General features: G+C 56.5%; 3 protein-coding genes across 14 annotated transcripts in view; all 3 read right to left on the bottom strand.

Annotated features, from left to right (window-relative positions):
* The window catches only part of EHBP1L1 (EH domain binding protein 1 like 1), a 16016-nt gene extending 9606 nt beyond the window's left edge, over positions 1–6410 (bottom strand). For 3 of the 10 annotated variants that reach the window (XM_040256162.1, XM_040256163.1, XM_040256165.1), the window contains exons 1-10: positions 6062–6368; positions 3663–3720; positions 3360–3455; positions 2955–3008; positions 2698–2876; positions 2478–2620; positions 2044–2079; positions 1884–1952; positions 1619–1781; positions 708–1449 (exon numbers count right to left, since the gene is read on the bottom strand). In XM_040256162.1, the coding sequence (XP_040112096.1) occupies positions 708–1449; positions 1619–1781; positions 1884–1952; positions 2044–2079; positions 2478–2620; positions 2698–2876; positions 2955–3008; positions 3360–3455; positions 3663–3720; positions 6062–6165 (1644 nt within the window). In that variant the 5' untranslated portion in view covers positions 6166–6368. Of the gene's footprint in view, positions 1–56; positions 1450–1618; positions 1782–1883; positions 1953–2043; positions 2080–2477; positions 2621–2697; positions 2877–2954; positions 3009–3359; positions 3456–3662; positions 3721–4064; positions 4242–6061 lie in introns of those variants that run through there. The other 7 variants (XM_040256168.1, XM_040256169.1, XM_040256170.1 and 4 more) reach the window with 5 other exon arrangements.
* A 1951-nt stretch (positions 6411–8361) lies between these two features.
* On the bottom strand, positions 8362–11080 carry FAM89B (family with sequence similarity 89 member B). Its single transcript, XM_040256316.1, has 2 exons — positions 9542–11080; positions 8362–9176 (listed from the first exon to the last, which is right to left on the bottom strand). The coding sequence occupies exons 1-2, from the start codon at positions 9839–9841 to the stop codon at positions 8898–8900; spliced, it is 579 nt and encodes a 192-aa protein (XP_040112250.1). The 5' UTR covers positions 9842–11080; the 3' UTR covers positions 8362–8897.
* ZNRD2 (zinc ribbon domain containing 2) lies at positions 8362–12040 on the bottom strand. 3 transcript variants are annotated; one of them, XM_040256303.1, is made up of 5 exons: positions 11935–12040; positions 11687–11838; positions 11472–11556; positions 9542–11079; positions 8362–9176 (listed from the first exon to the last, which is right to left on the bottom strand). In XM_040256303.1, exons 1-4 carry the CDS (start codon positions 11951–11953, stop codon positions 10736–10738), a joined length of 600 nt encoding a protein of 199 aa, XP_040112237.1. In that variant the 5' UTR covers positions 11954–12040; the 3' UTR covers positions 8362–9176; positions 9542–10735. The 3 variants fall into 3 exon arrangements, with proteins under 3 accessions (XP_040112237.1, XP_040112236.1, XP_040112235.1); XM_040256302.1 differs by having other exon boundaries at positions 8362–9186; positions 11687–11988; XM_040256301.1 differs by having other exon boundaries at positions 11687–11988.
* Positions 12041–19574: the final 7534 nt, after the last annotated feature.

Raw genomic sequence — 19574 nt, 5'->3', positions numbered from 1 at the left:
GTCTCCCGGGTCCTCAGGGTCTCAGTCTCCATCTCTGGGGCCCCTGAACCCCCAGCTTCAATCCCCTGGATCTCCAGTATCTCAGCTTCTGCTACCTCAGTCTCTGTCCCTGGGACCCCTGAACTCCCTACCTCTGTCTCCTGCCTCCCTGTTATCTTGGATTTTATCTCGGAGACCCCTGAACACCCCACTTCTGTGTCCTGGGCCCCAAGTATTTCAGACTCTGCTGTCTCAGCTTCCTTTCTCTGTATCCCTGAGCACCCAGATATCTCCTGGGTCCCTAACATCTCAGTTTCCGACATCCCAGTCTCTGTCCCCAAAACTCCTGAGCCCCCAGCCTCTGCTTCCTGGATCCCCAGTGCCTTACACTCTGCTGTCCCACCCTCTGTCCCTGAAGCCCCTGAAATGCTTTTCCCTATTTTCTGGGTCCCTAGATCCTCAGACTCTGCCATCTCAGCAGTCTCTGACTCCAGGACCCCCGATCTCATTGCTTCTGTCTCCTGGGTCCCCAAGGTCTTCGCTTCTGCTGCCTCAGACACTATCTCTGGGGACTCTGAGATCTCCTGGGTCCCCAATAACTCTGACTCTGCCACCCCAGGCTCTGTTCCCAGGACCCTCAAATCCCCAGTTTCTACCTCCCAGGCCCTCAGATCCCTGGACATCACCCCTTGTTCAGCTGCTGTTGGGGGCCCCTCGTACCGGCTCACCTGGGGCCCAGCGCTTGGTGCTCCAGCAGAGGGCCCCTGCTCCAGGCCTGTCCCCCCAACACCAGGGGCTCTGCCCCTCACCTCTGCACACTCTCTCTCCTGGCCTGCAGCAGCCCTGGCCGCCTGGTCACCGAGATGCCCGGAATGCCCTGCAGGCTCTGCTGGCGTTGGGCTCAGGACTGTGAGAGCTTCATCCCTGGTCTTGACCCCTATCCTCCCCTGAGAGCCCCTTGGAGGAGCCTCGGGAGTCCCCCTGAATCTTGCCTCAGATGTCACTTCTGTGGCCTCTGGTCCCTTAGTGTCCACAGGTTTCACTTTTGACCTCTGCTGCGCATCCACGTGACCGATCTCTAAACTCTCTTCAGCCTCCCCAGGTCTGACCACTGACCTCTGACTGTTCACCTCTCTGACTCCTGGCCCTTGCCCAGTATCCACCCCACTAGCCTCTGCCCTGTCTCTAGCGGCCCCCTCCTCAACCTTGGGTTTCTGCCCTTCCAAAGAGTTGCTGGAGTCTCTGTTCTCAATGCCTGGGCCCAGCCCAGCTCCCTGAGCCTCTGTCCCTTCCTGAGGGCTTGCCCGAGTCTGGGTCTCCACAGCAGAATCCACTCCTGCTGGGGGAGCCCTGGAGGCTTTGGGGGCCTCATCCTCTCCTTGGTGGACTGGGGGCCAGGGGGCATCAGAGCCTTTCTGGAGCCGAGGGGCTGGAGTGGGGGCCATGTCCTGGCCTGGCTGTCTTGAGGACCTGAGGAGAGAGCGGAGAAGGGTGCACTGCAGGAGCTCAGCTGTCCCCCCCGCCAGCCCCCTCCCCACCTGCCAGACTCCTGGGACCCTGGAAAGGCAGGTTGGCGTGGGGTGTACGACTTCTGAAGAGCAGACGGGGGAGAGGGGCTGGAGCTGATTCCAAAGCTCACCTTGTCTCTGGCAGGGTTCCGGGGGGCCTGGGGGCCTTGAGCCCCACCTGGCCCCCTGCTACAGTAGCTGGTTCTGAGCCCTGGCCCCGGGAGGCCCTGGCTGGGGGTGCAGGGGCACTCACAGGGGCTGGGCTGGTATCCTCAGCACTAGAAGGGCTGGCAGCTGCAGGGAGGAGGAAGGGAGAGGATGCTGAGGCTTGGGACCTAGGACTGGAGGTCACAGTCCCCCCGCCCCGGGCCCGCCCTAACCTCAGCCCGGCCTCACCTGCCTGCCAGGGCCGTAGTCGGCCCTCTTCCTCCTCCTCACAAAGTGTCTTCAGCTCCCGAGGGGTCTCTGGGGGTGGGGCATTGGGGGCACGGTCAGCGCCAGGAAGAGCCCTGCAGGTCTGACCCCCACCTGCCCCCAACTAGAATGCTGGGCCTACCTGGGAAATGCCCCAGCCTCAGGGCACCGCCCCGGCCTAGGAGAAGAGACAGGCCCACAGATGCAGAGAAAAAGAGAGAGAGATGGACAGACAGAAAAATAAAAAAGCCTTAACAACCTAAAGAGAGGGACGAGGTTGTGTGGTGAGGGGTGTCGAGCCCAGACCGCAGCCCTCTCTGTGCTTTTGGCCCAGCTGTCTCCTGGCAGCTTTGTGGGCAGGTGCACACTCAGGACAAGGAGAGAGTCAGGGGCATGGGGCGGGGCACTGGGAACCCATCTTGCAGGTCACTCAGGGCTGCTGGGCAGGCTGGGAGCCCTGGCAGCAGTGAGGTCCCTCCAATAGCCCTGCCCCAAAACAGCAAGAGGATTTCGGGCCTGGGTGATCCCCAGCCCTCTAGAGGTCTTGGTGATCTCAACCTCCAGCTGGGAGCCCACCTGGCTGGGGGACACGTGCCCGTGCCTCCAGGGCTCCTGGACCATTGGCCTCCTCCTCGTCGCTCTCGGCAAAGTCATCCAAGTTGCCCACGTCACTAGGTTTCATGCTCATGAGGCTCGCAAGGCTCTGCATGTCATCATCCCTGCGGATCGGAGGCCGGGGTGAGGGCTGGCGTCAGAGGTTGTGGACTAGGACCCGGGAGGGCGGGCAGGCACTCACGTGGCACGGCCCTCCCGCAGCAGCACCCCGGACAGAGTGAGGCTTAGCTCAGCCTGTACCACCTTCACTGACTTGGGCTTCAGCCGCAGCCGCAGCGGGACCTGGGTTGGCACGGGCCCTGCGTGGCGGGCCAGGTCCACCTCGGCCGTGGCCAGCACCTTCCGCTGCCCCTTGGACTCCTGGGGGCAGGGGAAGGAGCATCAGTGCTGCCCTGGAGTCCCCGAGACCCCAGGTTCCCGCCCACCCCAGCCACTCACATTCTCAATGATGAACGTCCACTCTTTGGCCTCATACTGATCCACATGGGGATCCTGGGGAGGAGGGGCACCAGTGAGTACAGGGGCTGCTGGGTTGAGGGCAGGGCAGGGAGGAGAGCCTGCGCTAGTTCAGGAGGTTTATTTGAGGCCTTCAGACAGGCTGGTCCTTCCTGGCAGGTATGCTCCCCAGCTCCTCCTGATCCCAGCTCTCCCTCATGTGGTGGGTAAATGCCACCTCCTCCAAGGAGACTTCCTGGGCCACTCAGGCTGAGTAGGCCCCCTGCCATGATTCTTGGTCTTGCCCCTCTGTTCTTTTCTATTTGGATGGATAACCCATCTCCCGTGGCCCCTGGGATTGCAATCGCCTGCTCACTGTCCCTCTGGGCAGGAGGGCTAGAGACTCACCCGGTACAGGGTCACAGAGATGTCCACATTCTCAGGTACCATCCACACCACGGTGCCCCGGTACGGGTTCTGGATGCCCGGCTGCCAGCTATGGGCCTACAAAGAGCCGTTTGAGTCCTCCCTCCATCCTAACGCTCCTCTTCACCACTTGTTCTCATCTCCAACCTTGACCCCATCTTTTTCTCTCTTCAATGGATTCTGATCTGAATCCAACTCCAGTCCCCCAACAGCCCTCCCCCACTCACCCCATCCCCCAACTGGCCCCACGCCCCAATCTGGACCCCCAGCTGACATCCTCCCCACCTTGGAGCAGATGCGTCGGTTCCGCCGGGTCCACACTACCACCAGCTTATCCGGTTGCCTGGGAGGCGAGGGGCAGGAGAGAGGGGGCCACTCAGTCAGGCCCACTCAGCCTCTCCATCTCTTCCACAGTCTTCCTTGGGCCCACATCCCCCTCCCCCAGGACAGGGGCTGAACAGCCCCCTTATCTGGGGCCACAAGGAGCAGGGTGGGGCTGTCAAGGCAGGGTGAGGCCTGGGCCAGAGGGCAAAGGCCTGTGGGTTGACAAGGATTATGAAGAAAGTCATACAGAGAGACAGGCACATACAGGGACAAAGATAGCAACCCAACAAGGACTTGCAAGACACACAGACTCTGAGACAGCGAAAGAGACAAACTTGGAGTAAAAGGAATCCATTCACTCACAAATATTTGTAGAGTGCACACTATAGCCCCAGTCCACGCCAAGGAGAGGCTAGACCCTGCTGGAGCAGGAAATGGGTCGTGTGAGGGTCTGGAGAAGGTAGGCTCCAGGCAGAGGGGATGGCAAGTGCCAGGGTCCGAGGATGGGGGTAGGTGTAGGGTCGGGCAGAGGGGCAGAGGCTGGGAAACAGAGAGGCATAGGGTCAGCTTGTCATTCGATACCCTCCCAGGACCTTCCACACCCAGCCCTTCTCTTTGCAGGGAGCCCTATTCCCACAAGCGACATCAGGGAGGACTTCTAGAAGGTGACATCTAAGATGAACAGCATAAGCTGGGGCAGAGGCGAAGAGATGCGGGGAGACAGAGACAAAGCCAGAGGAGAGAGTCGCCAGGCACGTGGCTGGGCCTGGGAGGGAGGGGCCCAGTGCTGCCCAAGAGGGTGGGGAGGGCTCGGGGGTCATCAGGCAGAGGGGGCAACACAAGAGCCCTCCATGCCTGCACCCAGTCCCATGCCAGGACACTCAGGTTCACCCAGCTCACAGCCCCTCTGGAGGCTGAGCCAGGATAACTGGTTCTCCTGTCATCTTCCAGGGGATGCTGAGACCAGAGAGGTTAGGGGCCGGGCAAGGGCACACACCTGAGCCTAGTGTCCCTCCTGGACCCTCCACTTCAGGTGACAGCTAAGGGCAGCCATGGGGCCTTCCCAGAAAAGGGAAGCCGCCTGTGGGAGCCTGGGGAGGGCGGGGCCTGCTTGGGCAGCCTGACTCAGGCGGGGCACACCCTCCCGGGGAGCTGTGACCCGGGCAGGGGCAGCTTCCTAGCCGAGGCTCCAGGCAAGAAAGTCCAGGAGGCCCTGCCTGCCCGTTGTGACTCAGACACGTTGACACCGCCCACACCCTCAGCGATCATGCCCAGCATCCCCCTGGCTTCACCCAGGATGCTGGGGCAGAAGACAGAAGCCACAGGTCAGAGTTCAAGTTCCAGCCCGGTGCTGTGTTACCCCAGCCAGCTCCTGGGCCTTTCTGGGCCTTGCTGAATGGTGTGAAGCACACTGTGGCTGGCCCGGTCAAGATCAGGGATATGACAGCTGCCCAAGGGACCCCAGGCCTCCTGCTCACTCCCCTCCCTTTGGACCCTCTGGTCCCTTCCTGTCCCTCCTCTTGGGAGCCTAAATTTAGCCCCGCCTGGCGGGTAAGGCCCCCACAGCTGTGCTCTAATCCAGCCAAGGGAAGCTGACACCAAGGAGCACGTATATTTAGGGTGTGACGCAGGGGCCCGGGCAGCTGCGGGTGGGGGCGTGTGAACCAGATGCCCCCAGGCCCTTTGGTAGTCCAGGTCAGGGTCCTGCATCCCCTGACACATCTCCCCCCACTCCACCACCTTGCCTTCTCCAGGCTCTCTCCTCTGGGACCCACAACCTCCAAAACCCTCGGGCCCCTTTAAGCTGCTGCCTGCCTCCCTCCTCATCACTCCCAGCGCTCAGTTTCCCCTTTTAAGGATATTATGGAGATGAGTCCAGCCGCCCAGGGCCCACTCCAGCTGAAGGGGCGGGCGGTTCCTCTGGTTCAACAAACAGGCAGGGGAGGAGGGGGCACCATCCTTATTCTGAGCTGTACTGAGGTCATGGAGTTGGTTGTCCCAGGCCCTCCACCCGCGGATCTGAAAACTTGCCCCCTTTTCTGATGTTCCACCTTGAACCACCCCTCTGGCCAGAAATATGAGGCCTCCCTTTCACCAGCTCTGATCGCAGCTGAGGAAAGTGTGGGCCCACACAGATCCTCAGGCCTGGAACTCCTGACCTCCACTCCCCAAAGGCTGCCCACAGTCCCCCGACTCTGGGGATCCCCTAGAGTCGCCAGGGCCCTTCTCTGTGTCTGGGTCCCCAGGGCCCTGGCTGGAGTGGGCGGTCTCTTTGGCCACTGGACGGAGGTCAGGGTTCTCAGGCCCCCGGATGGGGTCCCAGCCAGTTTGGGGAGCCCCCAGGCTTCCCTCCCACTCACCATTTCTTGGTGCACTCCACCACCAGCTCATGGTAACAGGCCACAAACTGGAACTTGGCGGCACGCTTGCCCACGCGCTGCAAGCGCTTCCACACCGAGGTCATGGCCCCGCCGCCTCCGCCGCCCGCTCCTCAGACCCGGGACTCCCGCTAGTCCGCGACCGCTGGCCCGGCCCAGGTCCCCATGGCCTCCAGGATCCTATCCGCGCCGCCCGCCCCGTCCGTTCGGAGGGGTCCGAGGCGCGGGATCGGGAGCCGCTCTTTCCGCCGCCGCCGCCGCAGGGGCCCGCCGGGGATCTGGCCGCCTCGGCGGGGTCGTCTGGGGCGCGTCGGGTCGCTGGAGCGCTGAGCGGCGAGCGCGCCGTTTCCTGGAGCCGCACCCCCGTCGGAAGGCGGGCGGGGCTCGGGCGGGAGGCGGGGGCCGGGGCGGGAGCGCGGGGGCGGGGCGGCCCGGCTTCCGGGGCCTCGCGCGGGAGGGAGAGCGGGGTCGAGGGGGACGTCTAGACCGCAGCGTCCGCCTGTTGCGAGCCGAGGCGGTGTGGAGGCGCGGGCGGGGTAAGGGGGCGCGCGCTCCGGGGCAGGGGGCCACCAGCAATTGGTGCCGCCCGAGAGAGCGCTGCCCGGCCGCCTCCCTTCCTGCCCGCAGCCCTGCGAGGTACGTACTGGTGGCCCCATTTCACAGGCTGGGGAAATAGAGACCAGAAAGGAGAAGAGACGTGAAGGGTCTCAGTGCGCTGAGCCAGAGCCAGCTGGGGAGACAGACTCCTGCTGCCACCCACGTGTTAACCAGAGGAGGAAGGCCCAGGGTCAGGGGCCAACCCCAGTGGCCCTACGGTGAGCAGCACCCACTTGCCAGCCTCCAGACCTGGCTCTCCAGCTGTCAAGTGGGAAGGCAGTTCCAACACCCCACAAGCAGCTGACCTCCAACAAGTGTGTGACCTTGGGCAAAGTACCAACGCTCTGAGCCTCAGTTTTTACCTCTGCAAACTAGGGATAATTATAGTTGCAACCTTTTACAACATCACTGAGAATGAAACTTTGGAAAGCATTTAGGGTGGAATCTGGCTGATTTTTGCCAGGTCCTACTAAATGAAATCCGTTATCGTGGAGAGTAAAAGTGTGTGTTTACTCTCCCTCCCCTGGAAAGCCTGCCGCGGGGCGTTAACCGCTGTGTTCACACCTAGATTAGAGCCCTTATCGCCAGCCCGCCTGCTGGGTCATGAACCGCTGCAGGTGTCAGGCCCAGAGTTAGAACAGCCCTAGAGCAGCACACTGGCCTGTTCCCTTTGTCAGTGCAAACGCTCTGCTAGGTCTGTGAATGGACAGAAGCCTGGTCCTTGATAAATGCTCGGTCTGAACAGGACGTCTCACTGCCAGGAGAGTCAGCTGAGTTCTGTCCAGGGCGCAAGTGACTGTGCAGCGGACGTGGGGACAGGCAGCCAGCCGGTAAGCCTAACTGCGCAACTTCGAGGTCCTTTCCTCTTTGTTTCAGGAAGTTGTGGGGTACTGTGTGCGCGAAAGCCTTAGCACCCACCACTCGCAAATGTGCAGACTTATCTGGGGGACGAGGGAAAGAAGCTGACACCCCGGTTTAGCTGCAAGACCCAGCCTCGTGGCTCTCCACTGTAAAAGAAAGCCTTTTACGCACAACTCTAAAGGTCCCAGGTGCTGTAGAGGGGGAGCCAGGCAGAGCATGGGGGTGTTTGGCTGCTGGGAGTGTCTCAGGCATTAAAACCCACAGCCCCATCACCCCTCCAGGGCTTGCCTGGGCTCTAGGGGGGCCTCGGGCACCGGGGCTCCATCCCTTTCTGCTTCTGCAACTCTTTCCTCCCGCCCATTGGTCACTCGTTCGCGAGGCCCTTCCAGGAGGCGCTTTCCCCTCTCACGCCCAGGGCCCCTCGGCCCGGCCTGCCTGCCCGGGCCCACCCATTTCCTGTGCCGCCTCAACTCCGCCCCAACTTGGGGTGGAAAGTTTCTCTCCTCGAGATGGGCGGCTGCTTCTCCTTCCTTCCCGGCCGGCCAGGAAAGCCCGAAGCGAGTGGGTAGGCTGGTTGGGCTCCAGGCCTCCAGCCAGAGAGGGGAAGTGACTCGCCCGCAATCACACAACCGCGAGACCACGCCGAGCCAGCTTGGACCGAAGGGCAGGCAACTCTGCCCGGGGAGCGAGGTTTCGCACCCGGCCTCAGCCCAATCTCTTCCAACTCGGGGTCTCGGGCGCCACCCGCTGGCGGAGCGCGGGGCAGCACCTGTCAGAATCACCGCTATCTTCCCGCCCGAGCCAAGCAGTTCAGAACACACCAATGCTGAGACAGTGTTTATTTATCTATGAGCCTAAGAGGCTGACCCCTAAACTTAAATATCCAGCATGGAGCCTTGGCCCTCCTGACCTTGGATGGTGCAGGAATGGGTCCTGGAGAGCTCCTGTCTAGGGCAGTGGAACCCAGGGGCCAGAGGTGGGATGCCCCTGAGCCAGCAGCTGCCAACAGCAGCGAAGGTGAAGAGACAGGAGCCCGGCCACTCAATCCCAGTCCCAGAGATGCCAAGGGAAGTGCTTTGGACCCCACTGCCAGACTGAAGGTCGGCCACGCTGGAGGTCCCACAGGTGGGACGAGTGGAGGACCAGTGCCATGGGCAGAGGCTATAGCCCAGGTACCCGCCCCAGTGCCAGCTAATCCAAGACATGAGAGGGTGGGCAGCTTTGCCTCTGTGGGGCCCAGACCCTGCCCTCCTGTGAGGTGAGGTGATATGGGGGAAAGCAGGCACTACAGTCCGAGTACTTGCTGAGGGGTGAGTTTCTGAGCCTTTTTCGTGGGTGCATGCCCCCACCCTCCCAGCTCTCAGAGGCTGATGTGGAAGGCATCCTGCAGCCACTGGTCCCGGACATTGTGTGTCTGGGGCACAGTGAGGGGTGGCGGGTCTGGGGGCAGGCTAGCATCTGGAGGCTCCTCGTCGTCAGACAGGCCAGCGTCGGGCGGGTAGGAGCTGTCTGAGTGCAGGGAGGAGGACAGGTCCTGGCACAGGCTCAAGTCTTGGCACAGGTGCTTATAGTCCTGGATCGACTCATACAGGCCCCACAGCTGGCACAGCAGGGACATGTCCAGCTGCCGCAGGCCCACCTGCAAAAGACTGAAAGTGGGCTGGGGTTGGAGTGCCAGCCACCCCTCTGCCCAAGCCAATCTTCCCAAGCACAGGTTTCTGTGGCCAGCTGTGAATCTTTAGGCAAGTCAGTAACCCCTATCTGCAGGACAGGGACAAGACAGCAGAATGTAAAGAAATAACACTAGTAGAGCATTTAAGAATACATGGTAACTATTGCCAATAAACATTATTACCGTATCCCCTCTAACCCAGCTGGCTTCTTTCTGTCGTTCCTCTAGACCGCGTTGCCTGTGGACCCCGCCCCGCCCGCGCCTGGACTCTCTAGCTTGGTGGCTGCCCCGTCGCCCCCCAACGCCTAGCTGACCGAGGCCCAGCTACTCACCATTTCCTTGCGCAGCGCCGCTAGCGCCGAGTCGAGGTTGACAGGGCGACGCGAGCCAGGAGTACCCGCGGCAGTTCCCGCGTTGGCGGCGCCCGTGGCTTGGCGGGGCCCGTCCGGGACGCGGGCGGCTCGGCTCAGCTCATCGTGGATGCGGCTGCGCTGACTGTAGACGCGCTCTAGCTCTCTCCACGAGCCCCCGCTCGCGTTGAGAAGACCGCTGAGGCCGCGCGGTAACGGCGGGAGACCAGCCAGGGCGCAGCCCGCGCCGCTCGGCGCCTCGGCAGAAGGCAGCCCATTCATGGCCGGGCGGGTACCAGAGGATGATGCCGCCTCTTTTTCTCCAACGCTCCGCCCGGGCCGCCGCCCGCAGGCCCCGCACCCCGCGGCCCCGCGACCAAAGCCCAGCCGCCGCCCGCAGGCCGCGCTTTGTTCCCACCCGGACTCCTCCGACTCCGCCCCTGCCCCACCCCCGCGTGGGCGGGGCCTGTCTTAAAAGGGCAACAGCTCTGTGCGACCACGTTGCCCCAGGAGACCAGAGAAAAGGGCATTGGCCACCGATAGAAGGGAAGCAGGTAAAAAGGAGGGAAGAGGTTAAAAGCGGAGGGTGCGGTTCCTCCCCCTCCCCAGCACGTTTATTCTGGCCAATTACAACTCTCAAGGAAAAGGATCTAAAAGGGGTGGGGTGTGGTCAGGAGACAGACTAAGACCATCCTTGATCGGTATCTGACTACATTCTGTCAGTATCTGAGTTCCTGTTCTGGGCCTGAGGTGGGACAGGATGATGGTGTCTGGATGCCTGGGGGAAGAAAGGGAAGCTACCGAGGGGACTGGAACCCCAAATCTCTCTCAAGGGTGGGGAATAGCGCTGGATGGCTGGGGAGGTTCCAGGATTCCTTCAGAGATCCACGCCTCCTGTTTCTGCTTTTGAGGTTGGGGCCTCCTCACCAGAAAAAAAGAAAAAATAGCACATAGTCCTCTGCCACCTCATCCTTTGAGTGGGGATACTGAGCAGAAACAAGCCCCACTCATTTCTCAGGGCATCAAGGAGACCAGACTGTGATACCATGAAAGACCAAAAGTAGAGAAAAGACGAGTGGAGCTGGGACTTGCATGCACACTCAGAACCAAAACAAAGAACGAACCACACAAGAGGAACAGCTGTTTTTCTACAGGGTTTTTCTCAGGAGGGGTTTTTTAGTGTTGCAGCTGCTGCAGACTACGCAGGGCTTCAGCACACGCCCGGATAAGGCTACACAGCTGGATGCTAGTCTCCAGGGAGGTGCTAGGGCCCAGCTCAGCTGAAGCCCAGGTCAGCTTCTGCAGGAGAGCCTCCTGTGTGCAGGCCACCACATCTGCATTTGGAAGCACAGCAGGAGGGGGTGGCCCCTGGACTGCCTTAAGCCCTGCTGCAGCTCCCTCACAGTGTTCAGGACGGGGTACTGGCGGCTGAGGGGCAGGCCGAGAGCTCAAGGGGGGCTCCGAGGCAGAGGCGAGCTGGTGCTCCCGAGCTTGGGAGAGGGCAGCCTGGGCATTCAGAGCTAAAAAAGGAGAAAGCCAGTGGAATGATCAGGATATACCTGGCCCCACATCAGCCCTGAGACACTTCCCTACCCTTCACTGTTCTGCTCTCTCTGTACTTGAGATGTATTCCCTGCCCCAGTATAAGAGAACACATCCATTTTCTTTTTTGTATCAGAGGTATTTACGCCCTTGCTTAAAGAGCATAAGGCCTTCTCTCATCAGAACTATGCCTAATAAGCTCAGGCTCGGGTGTCTGGCACACAGTAGGTGCTTAGTGCTCTTACTGAATGAATGGTCCTTTCTAGGAGAAAGGAGAACGCAACTCACCCTTGCCCCACCCACAAATACCACTCTCACCTCCCAACTACTGTTCCTGAGTCTCTATCACTAAGCACCCTCGACCCCTCACCCGGGTTATCTTTATCCACGTCTGAATCGAGCTCCTGACAAGCCACGCAGTAGATTTTCCGCTGTTTGTCTTGGAGGAGGATCGTCTAGGGGTCAGAAAGCACAGGGAGCAGGGGTGAGATGGACGATGGGGTTCAGAGGGGAGAGAAGGGGAAAGGGCCGTGTGGCCTGATCCGCGGCCCCAGCCTGGATCCCACGTCCCGAGTATCTCCTCACCCCGCAGTCAGCGCAGGTCTCGCCCAGCATGCGGTAACCACGCAGCAGGTAGTCGCCCATGAGCCGGGAGATGCGATCCTGTCGCTCCCGCCGCGCTTGCAGCACCTTCGTCTCCGCTTCGGTCGGGGGCTCCCAGGAAAAGTCGTCGACTTCTGGGGGAAGAGAGGCACAAGGGGCCGGAAGGTCTTGCTGAAGCAAGGTGCCGCCCGAACCGCGAAGCCACAGGCCCCCACAATCCATGTCCTCACCAGCGCCGTTTAGGGCCATGTTGCCGTTGTCGCCGCTAGACTCACCGGAAGTGACGCACAAGCAGCGCGCCTTATGCTTGCCCCGCCCTTCCCTGTCGGGTGAGGGCGGAAATGACGCTCTCCCTGCTCCTCCGACGTCGCGATGCCCAGAGTGGGGCGTGTCCGCTGAGAGTGGGGCGTGTCTGCTGCAGTCTGGACTCTGTCCCACTGGCACGCCCCTCGGTGGGATTCTGTGGACAAAAACTTTTTGACTGGTTGGGCGTCAGGAGGGGCGTCTCCGTGATAATGCCACTCGGGTCTCTGGACCCGAAAGTGACAATGCAGGGTTGCTCTTCCCGCCTCAGTTAGAGGGGATCTCTTGGCTTGAGAAATCTCCGCTGGCCTCCGCCTCCCTGGCGTTTCCCTTTCCGCACTGGCAGGATCCGGGACAGGCGGGGCTGTTGGCATCATCACAACACCACTCTTGATAATAACAAACGGCCCCTTCCGCGTGCGTGGAGCCTCCTCGGGCCTCACTCGTTCGCCATTCAATTGGCAAAGCAGGCCAGGCAACGAAAGTTCCCCCCGTCAGTTGTTCAGTCGCCAAGTCGTGTCCGACTCTAGGATCCCAGGGACTGCAGCACGCTAGGCTCCCCTGTCCTTCACTATCTCCCAGAGTTTGCTGAAACTCATGTCCATTGAGTCAGTGATGCCGTCCAACCATCTCATGCTGTGTTGCCCGCTTCTCCTTTTGCCTTCAATATTTTCCCGGCGTCAGGGTCTTTTCGAATGAGTCGCCTTTTCGCATCAGGTGGCCAAAGTATTGGAGCTTCAGGATCAGTTCTTCCAATGACTATTCAGGGTTGATCTCCTTTAGGATTAAATGGTTTGATCTCCTTGCTGTCCAAAGGACCACAGTTCAAAAGCATCAATTCTTGCGCGCTTAGCCTTTTTTATGATCCAACTCTCATATCCCTACGTGACTATGGGAAAACCATAGCTTTGACTATACATACGGACCTTTGTCTACAAAGTCTATATCTTCCAGCTAATTTCAAGACCCCTCCCCTTCTGCATGTTTGGTGTTCCAGTGTGCCCACCCCACTACCCCCTCCATCCCCATCCAAAGGCCTGGGACTGATGCAAAGTCAGTGCCTAAGCAGGTTTTTTATTTTGTTGAAGTTGGCACGCTCAAAAAGCCAGCTGATGGAGGCGGGGGTCGGGTGGGGTGGGCATGTGCTGTTTCGGTCCCAGCTGCATGCTGGAGAGTGGGGATGAGGTGTTTGTTATGCATGCCTGTGACCCTTATGGGGGTTCCCAGGTGGTGAAGAATCTTCAGGCAACACAGGGGAGAGCAGATTCGATCCCTGCTGCCGCTGCTGCTAAGTCGTTTCAGTCGTGTCCGACTCTGTGCGACCCCATAGACGACAGCCCACCAGGCTCCCCCGTCCCTGTGATTCTCCAGGCAAGAACACTGGAGTGAGTTGCCATTTCCTTCTCCAATGCATGAAAGTGAAAAGTGAAAGTGAAGTCGCTCAGTCGTATCCGACTCCATGGACTGTATAGCCTACCAGGCTCCTCCGTCCACGGGAGTTTCCAGGCAAGAGTACTGGAGTGGGGTGCCATTGCCTTCTCCAGGATTCAGTCTCTAGGTGGGGTAAATCCCTTAAAGGAGGAAATGACAATCCACTCCAGGATTCTTGCCTGAAAAATCCCACGGACAGAGAGCCTGGTAAACTACAGCCTGTGGAGTCGCAAAGAGTCAGACACGACTGAACACGCACATGACCGTTATGCTCTTCTTGAGTGGGTTGCTGTTAAAATAACTCGGGCTTCCTAAACAGTGGCCCCAGTGGGGTTTTTTGTTTGTTTTCTCCCTCTCTTTTTTACCCCATACACATTCTCTCCCTTAGTAGGTTTGGAGAAGCCAGGTGGAGCAGCAGCAGTCCCCCCGACGTGCAGCCTGCAGCGCCTCAAGGCTGTATTCCAGGGAAGTGGAGGCACAAGGACTTAGACTCCCACAGTCATCTAAGCAGTCTGTCTCTGACTGGCAGAACATGCTTTCACAGTTTTACTTGCAGCTAGAGTGCCCTCCTCATGGCCCCATCTTCCTCCTACATAGACTCCCTGGACCTTCCATTTTTGGACGCTTGCTGCCTCCTGCTTCCTTGGAGAGCCCTGGGCCCCCAGTCACTCTGTCCAACTACCAGCAGGCTCTTGGGCAGCAGTGTACCTGACTCAGGGCCTGACGCCAGGTTGGTTCTGCCACACTGACTAGAGGGACTCTTGGACTCTAGCCTCTGTGCATAGTCCCTCCAGGTCCTTACTGTCTTCAGCTCTCAGCTCCTCCTTACCCCTAGATTCCTCGATGCATCCTTCTGTGTCATCGTAATGACCGATATCTACTTGACAGCTTATCCCACCTGGCCTCAACTAAGACCCTTACATTCACCCTCCCGTTTACTCCCTTCATCTATTCCTCATGACAACTCCTCTCTCCTGGGTGGGGCTGGGGAGTAGAAACATCTCACAGAAATTCACTACTGCTATGGACAAAAACAAATAGGTGAAACACTAGAACTTTGCTGGCTCACTTGGGAGATAAAGGGTAGGGCAAGTGATACTTGGTAAAATAGAATGGCAACAGCTGGGCCATCTTACAGCTCAGCCCTTTCTACAGTCTATCATGCCAATCTTAAATCCATTCCGAGATGACAATAAAAGGTCTCAGCTCCTCCATCCCCACCCCGCACCCCGCAGTGGGTCCTGGCTGCTATAAGGGAGCTTTGTCCCTCTTAGGGGAATTTCCCTGAGACAGACAAACTCCCATAGGAAACTACAGATGAGGCAGTGATTACTGCTTGGGCTCGTATTGTTTAAGTTTATAGTACTGCTACAGTGAAAGAAATCTAGATAAATTCTTGCGATCAGCTCCAGCTAGAATCCTAGTCCTTCTATTAAAACAAGGCAGAAATAACACGTTATGACAGCGGGACAGAAACACCCCCTATTAAGGCAGTCTCCTTTAAAAGAAAAATCACAGCTGTCAAGTCTAAGTCCTGACAGACATCTATAAAACACTCTTGCCAACAACAGCAGAAGTCATATTCTTAAATATACTTGGAACATTCTCCAGGATAGACTGTAGGTTAGACCATAAAACAAGTCTTAATACACTTATTTTAAAATTTTATTTGTTTATTCAGCTGTATTAGGTCTTAGCTGTGGCACATGGGATCTTTCATTGTGGCCCTCAGACTCTCCAGTTGTGGTGTGGGGCTTAGTTGATCTGCAGCGTGTGGGACCTTAGTCCCCTGACCACGGACCAAACCTGAGCCCCCTAAACTGCAAGGCAGACTCCTACCCACTGGACCACCAGGGAGGTCCCTGAATACACTTTTTTAAAAGGGTTAAAATCATACAAAATATGTTCTCAGATCACACTGGAATGAAATTAGCAATCAATAACAAGGAAATTTGGGAAATTCACAAATATGTGGACATTAACACCGTCTTGAATAACTAATGGGTCATAGAAGAAATCACACAGGAAGTTAGAAACTACTTTGAGATTAATGAAAACACAGCGTACCCAAACTTGTGAGATGGAGCCACAGCAGTGCTTAGAAGAAAATTTACAGTTGTGTGTTACTTTTTTTTCTTTTGGCTGCACTTGTATGACCTTAGTTCTCCGACCCAGGATTGAACCTCAAACCCGAGGCTTCAGCAATGAGAGCTGCAATTCCTAACCACTGGACCACCAGGGAATTCCCTGTATATTCTTATATTTAAAAGAGAAAAAGGTCTTAAGTCAGTAATGTAACCTACTACCTTAAGAAACTAGAAAAAATAGAGCAAACTAAAACAAAACAAAACAAAACAAAAAACAGAAGGAAAGCTAGAAAAAAGATTAGAGAAAATCAACTCACCTACAATTTAGTTCTTTAGAACAGGGGTCCCAACTCCCTGTCTGTGGCCTGTTAGAAATCGGGCTGCATGGCCAAAGGTGAGCGGCGGGTGAGCCAGTGAAGCTTCATCTGTACTTACAGCGGCTCCCCATCATTCCCATTACTGCCTGAGCTCCGACTCCTGTCAGATCACTGGCAGTGTGACATTCTCATAAGAGCACGAACCCTTCTATGAACTGCACATAGGAAGGATCTAGGCTGCTCACTCCTTATGAGAATCTAGTGCCTGACGATCTGAAGTGGAGCTGAGGTTGTGACGCTAGCGTTGGGGATCAGCTGCAAGTATAGATTATCATTAGCACAATAAATGTAATGCTCTTAAATCATCCCCAAACCACCTCACCCACCCCCGCCTGTGGAAAAATTGTCTTCCACAAAACTGGTTCCTGGTGCCAGAAAGGTTGGGGACCACTGCTTTAGAAGGTCAACAAAACTGCCAAACCTTTAGCGAGAGTGATCAACTCAAGACCAGGTCAGTCAAATGGTGTGAACCTCGCAGCTCCAGCTGGAATGCAGTGTGGCTGTGGTTGCTGAGTCAAGGAGTCCCCAGACGTGAAACAGACAATGTCACGATCCTACTGCCTGTAGAGGGCTTTGGACCACAGTGTTCTCAGCTGACTGTGGAAACAAGTCAGGCTGATCTAACCACCTAGATCACTTATGCAGATACCCCTGCTGAGGATCCATTCTCTGACGAGATGACAGGAATCAAGCTGTGGATCGAGCCCGCAATGCCCAGATTGTCTCCACTTCTGCCCGGACCCGTTGTCATACCAGATACAGCAGCACGTCCACCATCAGAGTGGACACAAAGTCTAGGACTCTGTGCCTTTGATGCAGAGGCCACCACTTCATGCCAGATTTGTGATTCCAGCCAAAATCTCTTCGTCCTGTGAAGAGGGAGGCTACAGTGTATATGGCATCGTCCCTGCCCACTCCTGAGAGATTGAAGGCACAGGACCTTTGACTCGGCTATGGACGGTGTTTCATATTTTTTCAGTTTACAGTGGTACTGTTTCAGATCAATCAGTCAAGTCTGGTCACACCATTGTGGTTCTTGCGACTAATCTGTGTAATGTTCTTGGCTTTCTGGACCAACTGAAGTCTAACAATGGTGTACCCTTCATCTCAAAAGCCACCCAACAATGGGCTGATAGTCTAGGTATCTGGCGGTCCTTCCGTTCTCCCTAATCATCCACAAGCATGAAGTACTGTTGAGTGTTGAAACAGCTCCTCAAAAATTAGCTCAAAGAGGTTTCTGGCTCTTCTTCCTGGTCCACATACCTCAGTACTGCGGTTTAGTGACTATGGGACCACCTCCTCTAGGCTATGTCCTTCATAATGATCAAGATGAGAGGGGTGGGGTTTATAGAGACCAGCTTTGAAATTTTAGGGCTCACCGTTCGCCATTCCTGGATATAATGCTTCTTTCTTTCCCTTAACAGAAACTCCAGGTCAGCGGGGTTGGTGAACGCTGGGTTACAGCCCGGTCAGAAAGGGGCCTTGAGACTTCCCTGATGGTCCAGTGATTAAGAATCCGCCTTCCAGTGTGGTTCGATACCTGCTCTGGGAACTAAGATCACACATGCAAACTAACTTCACACGTTGCAACTACAGAATCTGCACACCACAACTAGAGAGAAGCCTGCGCACTCCAACGAAGAGCCCGCATGCTGTGATGAAGATCTCTTGTGCCATAACTAAGACCCAGTGCGGCCAAAAAAATACATTTTAAAAACTAAAAATAAATGAAAGGAGGGGACTGCAGGGATTCTCACTATATTATGGTTCAACCACCTGGATTCTCTTGTTTGACTGACATGGGTCTAGATCATGAGAATCCCTCGAAGGCTTGGTGCGCACTTCCCTCTCTCTGTGAGTCCCCCTGACAGTGGCCCACATGTGGAGTGGTAGACATAGTGGGTCTCTGTATATTTTATAAAAATGTCCTGGTCCTTCTTGCACCCAATATTCCAGATGAAAAGTATAGGCAGGAGAGACTGCGGAAAAGGTGGCACAGTCAAGGAGTCCCCAGATGTGAAACAGATAATGTCACAATCCTGCTGCCTGTAGAGGGCTTTGGACTGCAGTGTTCTCAGCTAACTGTGGAAACAAGTCAGGCTGATCTACTAGGGGAGATCTCTACTAGGGGAGTAGAGCATGCTGACTGTGACCGTGGAGGGAGAATAGCAAGCTTGGCACCTGGGGAGTGGGACTCCTCAGACCCTGGGAGTGAGAGGGGAAGAAAGACACTAACATTCTTGTCTTTCTAAACCACCTGGAACCTTCTTCACTGAGGATAACATCTTGGTCAAACTCTTTCAAGTGGTTTAAATTTAACTGACTGGTAGGTCTGCCATGCTCCACTAGACAGTTTTGACCTTTACTTGACTGCCATTCTGCTTAACTTTACCAAGAGATAGGAAAGAGCAGGAGGTAGCCTCAGCTCTTCCTGCTGTTCAGTTGCTAAGTCGTGTACAACTCTTTTCGACCCCGTGGACTGCACAGCGCACCAGGCTTCCCTGTCCTTCACCATCTCCTGGAGTTTGCTCAAACTCAAGTCCATTGAGTTGGTGATGACATCCAACCATCTCATCCTGTCTCCCCCTTCTCCTCCTGCCCTCAAGTACTTCCCACATGAAATACCTGTCAACACCATCACCTCCAGATAAAGTCCCCAGGCCCAGTCCTGTAGCCATCACCACTCAGTCATGCCATTGAGTGGATAAACGCCATCTGGCCGGTGGCCTAGACAAACAGGACTAACTGCCCTGAGCCAAGCCTTCCGAAATAAAAGACTAGACTCAGTTATTTGAATTGGGCTGGGGGTCCTAAGGCCTACAAACCTGAGAGGAGGCACTGTCAACCTGGGACCCCCTAACTGACGTAGGTCCAACTGAGGGGCACCTTGTTTCTTCCCAGAAGTACCATGTGTACCCTTGAGACTATATGACTGATGTGGAAAGTGAAAGTGAAAGTGAAGTCGTGTCCAACTCTTTGCGATCCCGTGGACTGTAGCCTACCAGGCTCCTCCCTCCATGGGATTCTCCAGGCAACAGTACTGGAGTGGGTTGCCATTTCCTTCTCCAGGGGATCTTCCCAACCCGGGGATTGATCCTGGGTCTCCCTCATTCCAGGCAGACGCTTTAACCTCTGAGCCACTGACGTGGAAGTCATATATTAATGTGCCTCTCTCTAGAAAACAGAGTGATTTGAAATTTCTCCTTGACTTTAGCCTACTTGCAAATTAACATGTGAGCCTGCCACAGGTTCTTGCTTGCTGGCAGAAGACAGAAGACTCCTGGGGGTCAGAGACAAAGAACTGTCTCACTCATGACTGAAAGCATTAATCCAGGTACAGAGGAGATATATATATATAGATTTTTTTTTTTCCTCCCCTAATACTTATTCGGGCTTCCCTGGTGGCTCAGATGGTGAAGAGTTTGCCTGCAATGCAGGAGACCTGGGCTCAATCCCTGGGTCACTAAGATCCCCTGGAGAAGGAAATGGCAACCCACTCCAGAATTCTTGCCTGGAGAACCCTATGGACAGAGGAGCCTAGTGGGCTACAGTCCATGGGATCACAAAGAGTCAGACTGAGCAACTAACACTCAATACTTATTTATTTGGCTGTGCCAGGTCTTAGCTGCAGCATTCAGGATCTTCAGTCTTCACGGGGGCATGTGGGGATCT

This window comes from Oryx dammah, unplaced genomic scaffold (genome assembly GCF_014754425.2).
Source record: "Oryx dammah isolate SB20612 unplaced genomic scaffold, SCBI_Odam_1.1 HiC_scaffold_15, whole genome shotgun sequence".
Lineage (NCBI taxonomy): Eukaryota > Metazoa > Chordata > Mammalia > Artiodactyla > Bovidae > Oryx > Oryx dammah.
This window is presented reverse-complemented; position numbering and strand designations above follow the sequence as displayed.